Source organism: Notolabrus celidotus, chromosome 10 (genome assembly GCF_009762535.1).
Source record: "Notolabrus celidotus isolate fNotCel1 chromosome 10, fNotCel1.pri, whole genome shotgun sequence".
Taxonomy (NCBI): domain Eukaryota; kingdom Metazoa; phylum Chordata; class Actinopteri; order Labriformes; family Labridae; genus Notolabrus; species Notolabrus celidotus.
Window position 1 is genome coordinate 512,509 of NC_048281.1, and position 15,454 is coordinate 527,962.

A 15,454-nucleotide genomic window follows, 5' to 3' on the forward strand; every position below is an offset into this window, starting at 1 on the left:
ATAATGAGTGTGACAACCAACCCGTGTGACAACCAACCCCGTTCTCCCCTACCTGTCAGCTGCAACTCCCAGACACAATTCTGTAATCAAATCGTACTTTTTCATCTACTGTTTCTGCAAAGATACAAAAGTGGTGCCCCTCTGATCTCGTGTGAGGTGATGCTGCTGTAGCAGACATCGACTCCTGTTAAACGCTGGGGCTTAAACACAAAAAGAAAACAACATGCTGGACTCAGCTACTTAAGATATATCTGAAAGTGACACATGTGCATCAGAGGGGAGGTATCAAAAACAAGAGCAAGGTATATTTTTGATTCTAACATCATTTTATTATGTGATGATTGCAGCTATACACTCAATGCATAGGAAACCTTATGCATACAATGAAAAACATTATGAGCAATACAATTAAATAATGTAAAAAGGAAAACTTAAACAAAGTTATACAACAGGTTATCACTTGAGCTTCCAAAAGCAGCTTAGAAATAAGAACATTAAAATATTTTCTATAAAGGAAAGACTTCTTTTCACCACAAAAAGAGGAATTATCATAGCTCAACGTCCACTTTGAGCTTCTCCTAGCTTTCAACCAAAGCTTAGGTTGTAAGGCAGAAGCAGAAGCTCTGCCGTGATGTAGTCACACCTGACAGATGTGCTTTGCAGCTTGCTTAACTAGAAATGACTGAGAAAAGAATTGTGAAAGGGTAACCGCAAAAAAAAGAAGAAAAGAAACGCAGTAAACTGATGTGAAACCAAAAACCACATTAAACAGGATACAGAATGAAAAATATTTACAAATGTCATGACATATTGAAGGTTAGCTGCATCAATAACAAGTTTTGCAAGATTAAAAAAAAAAAAAATCTGGCAAGAAAAAATATTTACAAATTTGGTGAAATGTTCAAGGTAAGTCACAGCAACTCAACGTCATTTAAGATGAAAAAATAGAATCTAGCAAAAAACTACAACGAATTTATCACTTTGCCCAAATATTCATAAAATGCATTTAAGTATCAAAAATATGAATTTGGTGTCCAGCACTTAGGACCAGGCAGTCATGTACAGTTCAGTTTCTCCTTGTTCTCACATGAATGTGGATGTGATCTCTGACGACAGTGAAGACCTGCTGGATCTCGACACAGACGTTCTCTGCAGGACACCCATCTTCTTCAACACCTGCAGCAGCCTGCTCCTGAACTTCTCCCCCACAAACGCATACAGCACGGGGTTAACACAGCTGTGCAGCAGGCCCAGACTCTGAGTGGCGAACATGGCCTGGTCAACCGCCATCCTCGCTGGGCACTGGCAAGGCACGATCTTTGACCTGAAAAACGTGTCCACCATCACTACAATGTGGTACGGAGTCCAACAAATCAGGAAGGCAACAACCACAAACACGATGACTTTCATGGCTCGTTGGCGCTGGAAACCACCACGGATGTGAAGGAGGCGTTCGATTGTTATTCCATAGCAGGACAGCATGACGCTCAACGGGAACAGAAAACCCAAAGTGTGGCGAAAGATTCTGGTGGCCAGCCTCCACATGTCTGCACTGCCAGGCTCAAATTGTTCAGAACACACTATCTGACTGGAGGATGGAGAACTGTGAGCTGAATTGAAAAACCCCGGCAGAGACATAAAGGCTCCGACGCCCCAAACACCAACACAAAGTCCCCAACTGAGCATCTTCCGGTTAGCTCTACGTGCCTCCATAGCTCGAACAATCACCAAGTAGCGGTCCATGCTGATACACATCAGGAAAAGAATGCTAGAGTAGAAGCTCAGCTCTTGGATCATGGTGATAATTTTGCACATGGCATCTCCAAACACCCAACCCCGTGTGACAGATGTGGCCCAAAATGGGAGGGTAATGGCCAACAGGAGGTCAGCAACTGCCAGGTGGAGGAGGTAGAGGTCAGAGGGGGGCAGTGCTTGCTTGCTGAGACCGATCACCAGCCCCACAACCAGGTTGCCAGGGATGGCCAACACAAATATGAGGACATAAAATGCACTCATAACAATCGTCAGTGGGTCTGGGATGACGAAAAGGCTGCATGGCTGTGTGTCTGGGTTTAAGATGAAATCGGAGTCGTTGTATGTGAAGTTGAGCTCCTCATAAACAGAGCCAAAGTCTATGAAAAAGGAAGATGTGTTTGGATCTGTTGACAGCAATCGAAATAGATCTTTAGTCAAATGTACCAGGTATACTTTTACAAACCTGCTGACATGAAGCTGCTAAAGATGTAGAAATGTACTTTTCGACTGATTAGACTGACTTTCTATGAAGCAGGCTATACACATTAAGATCATAGCACATCTGAAAATCTGAAAATCTACAGCACATTTTAAATCAATGAACAAAAGTGTTGCTTACTTCAGTGGAATATTTCTCAGAAACATTGTTTTTAATTTTTATTGTAAAGAAGTAATGAAATAATCATATTTCTTTACATTTGACAGGGTCTGTCATTCTAAATGTGCCTCTATTATTTACATCCACTACCAGTCAACAGTTTGGACACACCTTCTCATTCAATGGTTTTTATTTAATTTACTTATTTTCAACATTGTAGATTAATACTGAAGACATCAAAACTATGAAATAATCTGGTTTAACCATAATCTGGATTACAACAGTAGTCAAATAGGACTCTCCATTGTGTACTAATCCTACCTCTGAACAACACAACTGATGGTCTCAAACACATTAAGAAGGCAAGTCATTCTACAAATGAACTCTTGACAAGGCTCATGTTCATTAGAAACCATTCCAGGAGACCACTTCATGAAGCAGACTGAGAGAATACCAAGAGTGTGCAAAGCTGTCATGAAGGAAAAAGGGGGCTACTTTACAGAATCTAAAATATTAAACAGATTCTGCTTTGTTTAACTCTTTTTGTTTCATTACATAATTCCATATATGTTCTTTATTAGTTTTGATGTCTTCAGTATTAATCTACAGTGTTTACTGTTGTAAAATGTACTTTCAATAATATATATATATATATATTTTTTTTAAATTTCTAATCACTTTTTAATAATTGTTACTTTATAGGCTCATGTTTGGTTTATATATATATATTTATTTATTTCTTGCACTGTCTACTTTGCTACTGTGACACTTGAATTTCCCCGTTGTGGGACAAGTAAAGGACTATCTTATCTTATCTTACAATCATTACAATAAATACTAACCCTTGAATGAGAAGGTGTTTCCAAACTTTTGACTGGTAGTGTATGTCTGTGTTAAATTACAGCAAAGACTTCTGCAACCCTCTATTTTCTATGAATACATGTATTAATACACGTCAATCAAAATAATGTGTTAATCCAAGGTTGTGAATACTCACCAGTCATTGTGGTGTCTTCTCAGCAGGAGTCACTCCGTTTGTGACAGTGTGGCAGAACAAACATTGTATTTCTTTACACCCCGCCCATCTCTCTAACCAGCACACCTATTTTTGCACATCTTTGTCTCAAAGACAGATTTTGTTTTTCTCAACAATATAAAAGGAAGACTTGTTTTCACACGTAACAGCAAATGTAGGTTATGACATTTCTGAAGAATTGATGTGTGTGCTTATTGTCAACAAGTGTTATATTTCTGTGGATGAAGTTCACTTCTGAATGAAACATGAATTGTATTATTAAGTAGGTCTGTAGGATATATTTTATGTGCATTAATGTTATTTAATTACATCTGTCAGTAAGTTTACTCTGCTTGTATTTAAAATAGTATTTAATTTCTATTATAACCTACTTCTAACTAATCACTTGTGAGGGTTCCTCTTACCCACAGCACTTCCAGCACTTCCCCATCCACAAAAACAACATCATATGAGTCAGGAGTGTCATGAGATGTAGTCACACTGCATTTAGAACCGAAACAGAAACCCTCAGTCACCATGAGGTTTACATATTTTAAATAAACACTATGAATCATAAATACATTCAAGACATGAAGAAAATCAGATTACAAGTGTTGTTGTTCTGATTCTGTTTATCTGAGTCCTTTGTTTGTGTGGTGCAAATATTAGGTCAGGCTTTAAATTCCGAGAACAGAAGCTACAACACCTTATAAGGCCCGCATTTTAATCTACCTACAGAAATATTGTAATCTCAGACCTCATGGTGAGCACATTTCCGACTGACCGCTGCTGCTGAGGAAGTTCCCAGCTCATGACAATCCACTGTGTTGACACGAGTGACTGGCATCACATTTCCTGCTCCCCTTCTCATGTGTTTCAACTTCCTAATGTCACAAGTTCACATTTCAATCAGAGCGAGAATTACCTAAACATGTTTTGATCATGAGAGTGTGAGCACTGTGGGAAATCTGAAAAACTACTTCATATGGAAATGTACAGACTTCTTATTCTTTATAGCTGCAGAGGCACAGCATAGTGTGGCCGCTCTCTTCTACTTCATCCTGCTAGGCCACTTTAATCTCTTTACATGACTTTTACATGTGTGGCTGTTATCTGGACTTCATCGGGTGATTTGAAAGTCAATGTAATCATCCAGGCTAGGTTTAAACTCACCTCTACAGTTTGCAGTTTGGAAACACTTCTCAGGATGAAAGTAAAGTGTGTTTTTAGAGAAAGGTCTAACATGATCACAGGAGGCTTTAAAGTTCAGGTGCTTGGTGCAACAAAGGATGTGAAGAAACTCTCAGTTTTGTTGTGTGCAATGCATTGCTTAAAGCAGGGGGTTTTAAGTAAAAGCTTTTGTTTTATGACGCACGTGTTTTTATCAAACATGTGACATGGGGATTTACTGGTTGGTATATATTTTGATGTAGTTTCTCACTTTGTGTTCAAACGTGAGCCTTTACTCAAAACTTAAATCATGGATTTGAAATCTGTTCTACTGCAAAGGTGTGGTTCATTTATTTGGGCACTAGATGGCGCTGTAGAGTGCAATGAAAGTGGACTTTAAGGTGTAATGACATTACTGTTATTATCATTTAACAAGCATGTACACTGTTTATAAGTGGAAGGTGTATATTACCTATAATGTTAGTATTTGTAGGGGGGGGTGAAGAGACTGTTCATACTTGTGTGTTTGACTTGACCAGAAAATGAAAAAAAGACTTTCATAGTAAATCTGTTGCAAGCCTTTTAAAAAGGATTTTTTTTAAATAACTTTAAGTTCATTTTAACCAAATGTAAATACATTTTATTGACATTACCAGTAACTTGTGTTCAACTGTAAAATACACTACAGAAAAGCAATTGTGGCAGAATTACCGGAAAATTCATTTGGTGAACCGTTTCGCCAGAATTGAAGTGGTCCCACCTGGACTATGGTACAATTGATGGCAATGAGAAAACATGTCCTGTGAAAAATAAAAAGTCTAATATCAATCTATCTAGCCTTTATTAAAAACTCAAAACTAACACCTTTCCTGTCACAGAGCCACTTCAGACAGAGTTTGGTTAAGAGAGAAATGTCGCTTGTGCATTCAGTCAAAGAACTCACTTTCAACAACTTAAGGCCTTTTCCACCAAAAAGTAGAAATGGTTTTCCTGATTTAACCGACAGGCAACCATGCCGACATAAATTAAGAGAAGAAAGTGCATCAAGTGTTCAAGTAGGGTGTATAGTTCAAAGAACATAAGAGGGCAGGGGCCGAGGAGGGTGTATTGGGAAGGTAACACTGGCACAGAAATGGCAATTTGCAGTGAGATTAAGAGGACAAGACTGAGAAGGCAGACGACAACTCAAGCACGAGGCTTGACTATAAAAGGAGTCCCAAGAGTGCGTCAAATGGTAGATCACAATCCCATTGTGCTGCTTACTGAGTTCACTACGCATGTTGAAACACCACAATTCATTGATTATGGTAGCTATTAAAAAAAAAGTGAGACAAAAGGATGTAAAAAGTCCCCGATTTCAATCATTGTTTCTGAAAGCCGAGACTGGCGTTGATGAGGAGAGGGCACGGAAAGAAAAAAAAAGAAGAAGAAGAAGAAGAAGGGAGACATCCGTAATTATCTCACTTCATCCCCCATAACATATGTTTCATCTTTTGGCACGCCGCGGGTCCCTGCCGTTGCTAATTGTAACTGAAGACTTTGCTGATGTCGGGGGTCCTCCAGCCGTTGCAGGAGGAGCGCCATTTCCAGGTGAGCGGCCGTTGGGTCGCCCCATGCCTCCAAATGAAGGGTCCCGAGGAGCACCAGGGGGTGGATTGTTGTTGTTATTGTTGGTAAAAGGGGGCATGGCACCATTACCTGAGGGGGGAGACATACAAACCAGTGCACAGAGAGACATATGTGGATGTTACAAAGACTTTTAACAGCTTTCCTTCAATGACACAGGGACACTGAAGGAGAGTCACATGACAACAGTAAAATAGACAATAATGCTTTCACTTCAGTATTTGGCATTAATGTAATCACACTAGTTACACAGTGCCTTTCAAACTAAGGCGAGTCAAAATCACTCATGTAGAAGGAGCCTTTTGTGCCTCTAATCCTCAAAGCATGTTAAAAATATGTGTATTGTTTCATTAAAGTATAAATGTTCGAAAAAAGTATGTCTCCATAAAAGCCTCATCATCACTTCATTCATCAGATTTCTCACATTAAATGATGACTCAATGGAGGCAGCCATTTTGTTGCAGGCACTGTCAACAGTTACAGCTGCACGTTGTTTCAATGATTCTTCTTTGTGTCTCAAAATAAATCCCAATCAAGCATTTTAATTTGTATTTTTGAATTTATAACTTCAGGGCTTTTTCGCCTTTAATTGCCGGGACAGCTGAAGAGAGGCAACGAGGGCCATAGCCTCTGTACATGGGGTGTGCACCCAAACCACTAGGTCCACAACGCCCCGTTTTTCTTGTAATGTATATAGGTCAGCTCTGGATTGTTGTTTGCCTCATAGGACAACCCTAGGGTTGGGTGTAACACAATGTGTACCGCTGCACTGTTTCCTGTTGTTTTCAAGTGAGTTACTACAGTAAAGTGAAAAAAGAAGAAGTACTGACCTGGTGGGGCAGGTGTACCTGAATTCTGATTGGGTGGAGAGTTTCCTCTCTGATTCCCGTCTGGTTTACCCTGCAAGTTGAAGAGATTCACACCTTTAAGAAGTCAACAACACTGGAGCTCATAAAGTGATGATCACACTCTAATAAAGGCCATCAAAGTAGAGTATGTTTAAAAAAGGAACTACAAAGATTTAAAGTCTGGCATCCTTTTATAAGCCTATGAGTAATAGATGTCATGTCTAAGTCTCCCTGCAGGTTCAGCTCAAAATGTTACCTGCTGTAACAGGTTATGCAGCTTTTAGATTTAGCAGCTTAATAGAAGCTATGGACTTTCATTCTATGCCACTTTGATCAACTTATATATTTACAACCTCTGCGACGAGGGCTATGGCCTCTGTATATGGGGCGCACGCTTAGATCCCTAGGCCAACGGTGCCCCTGATTATGCTTCTTCAACCCAATGTCCAGCATTATGGTGCGTTCACACCAAACGCGAATAGAATCATTCGCGCGAATGAATCACATGTAAAGTCAATGCAGCGATGCGAGTAGAGGTCCGGCGGCGTGTATTCGGCGACGCAAATGGTGTGCGCATCATTCGCGCGAACGATTTGCGAGAGTTGAAACATCTGAACTCAAGCGAAAGAATCGCGGCGCGATAGCCAATCGGCGTGCAGATCCCCCGGTGACGTGTGTTGTGTGATGTATGGACCAGCGGAGATTCCAACGGGGATTCCCTCACCTGGAATATATGGGACACTTCGATTCTATCACCGTGCAGCTTCCCCAAACTCTGTGACTCTACCTGTTCTTATGGGATGAGGAATAAACAGGAGCTCACTGTGAGGACAGAGAGGGAGCAGGATTATATGGTGAGTTGTGAAAAACTTTGTCAGCTATCAGTTGTTGTAGTAGGAAGTTATCTCTGCCCACTTTAGTATAACCGGCTTCCCCATTTAATGTCCCCGAGCTCAACCTTGTTACTGCGGTCAAGCCAGCCTTCACTTCTGAAACGAAAGTCAAGCCAGCCTCCACTTCTGAAACAAGAGTCAAGCCAGCCTCCACTTCTGAAACAAGAGTCAAGCCAGCCTCCACTTCTGAAACAAGAGTCAAGCCAGCCTCCACTTCTGAAACAAGAGTCAAGCCAGCCTCCACTTCTGAAACAAGAGTCAAGCCAGCCTCCACTTCTGAAACAAGAGTCAAGCCAGCCTTCACTTCTGAAACAAGAGTCAAGCCAGCCTCCACTTCTGAAACAAGAGTCAAGCCAGCCTCCACTTCTGAAACAAGAGTCAAGCCAGCCTCCACTTCTGAAACAAGAGTCAAGCCAGCCTCCACTTCTGAAACAAGAGTCAAGCCAGCCTCCACTTCTGAAACAAGAGTCAAGCCAGCCTCCACTTCTGAAACAAGAGTCAAGCCAGCCTTCACTTCTGAAACAAGAGTCAAGCCAGCCTCCACTTCTGAAACAAGAGTCAAGCCAGCCTCCACTTCTGAAACAAGAGTCAAGCCAGCCTCCACTTCTGAAACAAGAGTCAAGCCAGCCTCCACTTCTGAAACAAGAGTCAAGCCAGCCTCCACTTCTGAAACAAGAGTCAAGCCAGCCTCCACTTCGGAAACGAAAGTCAAGCCAGCCTCCACTGTCTTCTGTTTGATGACAACAGACAGCTGTGGCGTGGGAGCCCCCCTCCCTCTCGGGTATATTCGCGTCTTGGCACTCGTTTACACGCGATTTTTACGTGCGAATTGAGTGAGTCATTCGCGCGGATTGAGCGAGTCATTCGCGCGGATTGAGCGAGTCATTCGCGCGGATTGAGCGAGTCATTCGCGCGGATTGAGAGAGTCATTCGCGCGGATTGAGCGAGTCATTTGCGCGAGTAAACACAAATCATTCGCGCGTCCATATTCGCACGTCTAGCACGATCGTTCGCGTTTGGTGTGAACGCACCATTAGAGACCGAAGAAAAACAGTGGGGAACTTCTGTTCATTTGACTGCACCTTCATGTGTTATAATTCTGAAGCATGTCGTTTTGCCTTGTGGATGAAATGTGCTGTATGAGTAAAGTCTGACTTGACTATGAATTGTTATCATGCTCTGCTGTTTCACAGGAAGGATGGGACTGGGTGAAGGCCACATTTTATGTGTGATGGCATCTCTTTGTCTCAGATTATTTGCTGGATGAAGGTTTAGTGCAAAAACAAAGAATATTCAAATCTTTAGTATTAGTTTTTACTGTTTGTGTGGTGCTGGGATCTGTAAATCCAACTGCCCTTCAGTGATAATACGGACTTCATTCACTTCTCTGCAAAATGTATCAAATATATTAGAAGTGTCTTAATTATTACTCAATTTGAAATGTTTCCCTTATTGGCACTTGAGGAGTGATTTCATGGAGGTCCTGCTGGTCTGCAGCTGACCGTTGTGGATTGGATGTATGGATACTTACAGACTTGTTTTGCTGGTTTCCTTGGTTTAGCAGGTCTGGGTTTGGTTCACTGAAGTTGGGAACTTCTGAATACACCATGCAGAATCTGCAGAGAAACAAAAACACTTTTACAACTTTTAACCCTGGTGAGTGTGTTCGATGTAGATGACACATTTTAACAGTCACTGATTAGTGAGCATCATTTATTTGTTTATAGAAAAATTATCTGAGCGCTCTAAAAAGTGAGAATATTAAACTTTTCACAGAAAGCTGTTAATTGCAGTCTACAGCCTCAGTGAGAATTAGAAATGTGATGTGATGACAGTTTCATGTTGACTGACAATGGGACTGCTCTTCAAACTTTTGATGCATTTTTGTGACAATTTCACTCAAGCATAAAATTTACTTTTAAGTTGCGGGCAAATGTCATCAGTTAACCCGGTGTTGAAGTTGAGGTGCACAACAACCACAGACTTGTGTTCAGTTACTCACTCTCCAATCTTCTGCAAATCTCCTCCTCTTCCAGTGTATAGAGTCAAGCAGCCTTTCCATATGGATGCATAGCTAATACAGAAACCAAAAGGTACATGAATGAAAACAAAACAGTATCACATGCTTTCATGAGCAAGTTGTTAGTCAATCTTAAGCATCATCAGATCTGGAAATAAAGAACTCCTGGACACCTCTTTCTGCACTTGCAGTTATGGTAACTTGGGGAGATTATTTTGGTGCAGAGACCATCAGGTTAAAGAATATCATTTACTTGAAATGACCAAAGGAAGTCATTAATAACATAAGTTTCCACCAATGCGAGTGCAGAAGCCAGTGTTGTGGAATTCTTTGTTTCCTGATTATTTGGCCGTGTTTGTCTCCTCCAAAAGTTGTGCAAAAAGTTTGCTTCTGGTACTATGAGCAACTGTAAATACTCTGAAAATGGATTGTTCTGTGTGTTTTGTTCCCCGGTACAAAACAGCCCTACCCTCTGGTCAGCTTGATGATGTCCCCTGCCTGGATAAGGCTTCCGAGTTCATCCCAAACAGAGATGGCAATGCTCCCGCTCTTGTCCGCCACCTTGCAAGAGCGCACCTCATGACCATCTTTTGTTTTGGTTACTCTCCCTGCAAGAATAAAGAATGTATGAGTTTGATATGACCACATTGTCCAAGCTCTAATACCCTTACAGTTTCTACCTGTTGACCAGAAAACCGATGAATTAAATGCATCTGTCTGCTAACCCCTAAATTTATATCTGACATGCTTTTGACACAAGACACCTGTACGACCCTGAGCGAATCTGGGGTTGGCTTCATTAGGAGATAATTTTTTGTCGTGCAACATAGACTCTTTATTTTTATTATCTTAATCATTCTTTTAATCATTGCTTTAACATTTATTTATCTTATTTAATTATTTATTTATCTATTTATTTCTTGTATTCATCTGATCTTGTTAACGCTTCCATATTTTTAACTTTTCTGTCCACCAGGGATGTAAGGATATATCACAAGATGGTAAAACATGGATACAAATAAGGGTGGATTAAAATCGATTCAACAACATTTGTATTGGCATATTATTTTTAAACAGTAGAAGGTGCTATCTGTATTATACTCTGCTTGTTCAACATCATGAAGTCTCTTGTCTGCTCTCGTCACTCTCTGAGTGGAGGTGTTTTAAGTTTAAAGCATGTTTCAGAATCAGCTGACTGAAGGTGTTGCTCACAGCGGAGACGCTCAGCTGGGGGCTGCAGCTGAGTGACAGGTCTCCGTGAGCGCTTTCTTTCTCAGCCGCCGGACTGATTCTGACTCGGTTGCGCTCCCGGCCGACACCTGACCACGTTTAAATGCTTATTTTTCTCAATAAGAAGGAGAAAACTGGACACTGAGTCCAAACTCTGATCCTGTTCAGTTGTCCTGTTGCAGTAAATCCACATGTTGTAGTCTGAGTCTTCACTCTATGACCATGAGTCCACAGAGATTATTTATAAGCCTGCTCCTCACGTTGATATTCAGCATGTTAACATGTTGAACACCTCAATATGATCTGTAGCTGTTTAATACTGTCAGTAATATACACTGTGTCGTGAAGGAACATTTGATTCAGGGAAAAAACACACTTGTCATTATTTTTGACATGCAAAACATTCATGTTTTTTTAATGATTAAACGATAATTGATCGTTAACATCTCCAAAGATCGCTCAGGGAAAATACGTGAAATTTACATCACTAATTTAGAGATTGAACTTATTTGTTTTAATATTTAATACTTTCATTTGGGAATTGTTCACTTTCCATTTCTCTTTAATTGTTCTGAAATTTTCCAACAAGGTATTTTTGTACGGTCAATTTAGTGTGCAGTGGTTTTATTTGAGTTATAACACATCTTAAAAATGAAAAAGGATTACTTTTTTTACAAAGAAATATAAGAGAACAAATATATATTGCAAATGTCCAGATCTGAGAATTAAAATAAAATAAGTTATTTAAACTTTGAGTTCAATCCAGTTTTCTTGAAAGTCATTAGAGAATTGGGATTCAAAATGTATCGTTACATCCCTACTTTCTACTAGTATTTCATTTAGTAGTTTTGCTGTATTGATTTGATTTCTAAGTTAAAAAAAATTATAATAATGCCTTTTATAATTTTACCATTGCTGTTTTCTGTCTGTTATTCTGTGAAGCGCTTTGGTCTGCATGTTAATATGAAAGTCGCTTTATAAATAAAGTTGAGTTGAGAGTTCTCAGATGATTTAATACTAGATCAGACACCTTCAAGTCTTGCCTATGATTTTAACTACTAACTCTAATAAATGCACTTATTTTAAAACTGTTGTTTTGACTTGTTTTTTGGTGATTTTTTTAAAACTCCTTATATTCATTTTCAATTATTAAATGTTTACTCCTTCAAGTTTATAGCTGTCAATCCCGGTCTTTTATCACTTCTCTGTACAACTCTGAAGCTGTTTTGGCCTCACAGCGTGAATGTAAAACGTAAACTAAATATTCTACATGTCATTAACAGAGCTGACATTGATGTACTGTGTAAATGGTGTGCAGGGTTTCATTGGAGCCGTTTAAGAAAAGCAACACACGAGTTGATGCTAAGTGCAGAGACTCTCCGGAGTCAGTGTCTAACTACTTACCGATTTCCAAAACGATGAACACGATATTCAAATTTTTCGACCCCGGCTTCACGTCCTTTATCAGAAACACGGACTCTGTCGTGGGGGCTGCCATACTTCTCCTGGAGGAGGAATAATCAAAGTTCTCTCCTCTGTCACTAAAGCAGCAAGAAGAGCTAAAGCTATCAGGTTAGCTGTAGCTCGTGTAGCTGATTAGCCTGCTGGCTAAGAGGAACTAAATCAACACGTCAGTGACTTTAAGGTGAAAGTTCTTCCTTTGTGACTCAGAGATCTGCTCTGTGGAGAGTCGACTACTTTCTCCTACGAACGCTAACAGTTATCTGGTCCCTTTCAGACAGCTAGCACAGCAGTGAGGTGACTTCACTTGATAGCACTAAGCTAACCATGAGCTAACTTGTACTGAAGCTAGTTAGCTGTCCTCTCATTTCAGGATAAGAGTCTCTGAGAGTCTTTTTTCACCATGTTCGCCATAGTGGTGACTTCTTTCTTCGCATAATTATATTCACGAGAGACGTACAAAGGTGGCTCGTGAGCCCGGAAACACTCAAAGAAAGCGTTTAGTCTAAATCAGACAGGATCTGTTGATGCGAGCTTTGCCTCTATCTGTCTTATTCAACAAAGACCGCTCCCCTGGCTTTAAGGAAGACCTTCAGATATTCAGATCAGAACAATCTGGAGACTCTAAATGTCTCCGTCGTATTGTTTCAGATCGATCGCATTTCCTTTGTGAGCCTCTGTAGAGTATAAGGAACTAAAGGCTACCGCGCAGTCTGCTTTGTTACAAGACTAGTGAATCAATAACTAACAGTGGCCCTTTAAGTATGTTCAGTGTCCTATTTAGTAAAGCCTAAACACAGCTAAAGCCCCAAATCGATGTTTAAAATCTGTACACGCTGTTGACAGCACGCTTAGTTCCCCCTGCTTCAACAATGCCCCCAAAGCCTACGTCAGAGAGCAGCGCCGGTCTGCCTTTGTAGCCTGGGAGGTTCCATTCCCTGCCGATGTAAAGGGGTGTCAAATCAGATATGCCTTATTTTGTGCTCGTTTGAACCGAATCAATTCAATATCAAACTGTGTTGTATTTGTTCTGTTTTTCACATTTCTTCAAATTGGATTGGGTCTGAATAATAGGTCTGAAAGGGTCTGAATCACAAACAAACCGTGTTGTAGTCTGTCAAACCCAAACCGAAGAGAGCAGTTGGTTTACCCCAAGAGAGTTCCATTCCCAAACAACGCGAGAATTCTGAAAGCACACGGAACTGTTGTCTCGATAAACTTGTATTGCATATTAACAATTAACGTAAAGATTGTGATATAACCTGGATACAACTTAACCCTCCTGTCATCATTGGGGTCAATTTGACCCCACTCAATGTTTAACGTTCTAAAACTATGGTGAACATGATTTTTTGCTTCATATTTCATGACCTTTCCTAATTCAAAGGGGGTAACTGGGTAAACAGAAAAAATAATACACATTTTACACGCATCCGTGTTCCTTGGGGTCAATTTGACCCCTGGCTGTTTTAGCTGTTTAAAACATAAGACGTATCTACTTTTCACAAATAATGTTTTGGTTGTTTTCGGATGATACTGAGGCCCCTGTAACATACAATTTTATTATCTATAAAAACCTCCCTCTGCTTTAGGGCCCTAACCCATGCCCTAACCTGACATCACCTTACCTCTCATTCTGTGAGAACTCCTGATAGGTCAAACAACATGGGACATGAAAACATTAATATTTGCTCATACTGTTGGGTGGGAAATATTGTATAGAAGAATGCACAGCTCAGTAAAGTTTGAGGATAACAGGAGTGTTAAACGAGGCATTATTTCCAGATAACTTTGTGGCATCAATTACTTGCAAATAGTATGAAGACGCATCTGAGTTACAGATACACTACATTATACACGTGGATTTCATCACAAAATGATCCTGTTATGAATTCAGATGAGTCACTTATCACAGACAACGCCTTCTGGTAAGTTGCAGCATTTTAGGTGTAGTGTTGTGTTTGGTCTTTGTGCTGCATGATGCAAAAGACAATCGTCACGAACAGGATTCGAACCTGTGCGGGGAAACCCCATTGGATTTCGAGTCCAACGCCTTAACCTCTCGGCCACCGTGACGGCTTAGCAACATTCTGGATAGGAAGAGAATTTTAATATAATAGCAATAACCTTAGCAACAGTGTGTATAATATATTGTGGCGGAATAAGGCAGGATTTATTCCTTTTTTACTTGCATATTATACAGCTGCCATCGATAACATGACGATATGGAAAAGGGAGAACAAAGTGTTGTCCTGAGTTTGGACATTAGAGGGAGACAAACACCACCACAACACCCCGGCTTATATGTTCAGAGTCCATTTCTCATTACAGTGAGCGTTTTGAATAGCTCGAAAAGAGCACAGATGATTCAAGCAAATATACGGATTTAATTCCATCGCTTGTTCTAACCTATGGTTCTAAAATCATCACGGTTACATCGCATCCTAAATTTCCCTTCGGTGATTAATCAAGTGCATTATATTCTATCTGTTCTATCCTATCCTGTAGTGCATTATTATTTTAAGGGAGCATTTTCTCGTGATCTTAAGTTTATTTGTGGGCCTATCTTAATTGAACATTTGTTTATCGTAGTATTAAATGGACGACAATTTGATCTGTGTCATGGAAGAACGAAACATGCTTAATTCGTTTTCCCTATGGACTGTATAGTAGGATTTTCCCATGTTAAGTTATCTTACTTATTTTTTCGAGATTCCAATTTTATGACCAGACATCAACTCATAACCCTTAGAGTTGCAAAAGCAAAAATCAAACATATACATAGACTTAACTTAACTTACCTTATTAGCAAGGGCAATGGCGGTGTGGCATGGCATG

General features: G+C 40.2%; 2 protein-coding genes and 1 non-coding gene across 4 annotated transcripts; all 3 read right to left on the reverse strand.

Annotated features, from left to right (window-relative positions):
- Nucleotides 1-305: 305 nt before the first annotated feature.
- LOC117820230 (C-X-C chemokine receptor type 1-like) lies at nucleotides 306-3,420 on the reverse strand. 2 transcript variants are annotated; one of them, XM_034693946.1, is made up of 2 exons: nucleotides 3,351-3,420; nucleotides 306-2,159 (listed from the first exon to the last, which is right to left on the reverse strand). In XM_034693946.1, the coding sequence occupies exons 1-2, from the start codon at nucleotides 3,355-3,357 to the stop codon at nucleotides 1,084-1,086; spliced, it is 1,083 nt and encodes a 360-aa protein (XP_034549837.1). In that variant the 5' UTR covers nucleotides 3,358-3,420; the 3' UTR covers nucleotides 306-1,083. The 2 variants fall into 2 exon arrangements, with proteins under 2 accessions (XP_034549837.1, XP_034549838.1); XM_034693947.1 differs by having other exon boundaries at nucleotides 306-2,132; nucleotides 3,351-3,415.
- Nucleotides 3,421-5,155: 1,735 nt separating this feature from the next.
- Nucleotides 5,156-13,513, reverse strand: nabp1a (nucleic acid binding protein 1a). Its single transcript, XM_034693701.1, has 6 exons — nucleotides 12,560-13,513; nucleotides 10,395-10,533; nucleotides 9,908-9,979; nucleotides 9,437-9,521; nucleotides 6,995-7,064; nucleotides 5,156-6,236 (listed from the first exon to the last, which is right to left on the reverse strand). Exons 1-6 carry the CDS (start codon nucleotides 12,651-12,653, stop codon nucleotides 6,025-6,027), a joined length of 672 nt encoding a protein of 223 aa, XP_034549592.1. The 5' UTR covers nucleotides 12,654-13,513; the 3' UTR covers nucleotides 5,156-6,024.
- A 1,097-nt stretch (nucleotides 13,514-14,610) lies between these two features.
- On the reverse strand, nucleotides 14,611-14,692 carry trnas-cga. Its single transcript has one exon. It is a non-coding gene; the product is annotated as a tRNA-Ser (tRNA).
- Nucleotides 14,693-15,454: the final 762 nt, after the last annotated feature.

Bases quoted from the DNA above. Each gene is read 5' to 3' on its own strand.
- nabp1a (XM_034693701.1), bottom strand. From the start codon at position 12,653: ATGGCAGCCCCCACGACAGAGTCCGTGTTTCTGATAAAGGACGTGAAG. The intron at 9,980-10,394 runs GTAGGGCTGTTT...TTTCTGTATTAG, and splicing joins ATCATCAAGCTGACCAGAGG to CTATGCATCCATATGGAAAG. The intron at 9,522-9,907 runs GTGAGTAACTGA...GTTTCTCTGCAG, and splicing joins GATTTGCAGAAGATTGGAGA to ATTCTGCATGGTGTATTCAG.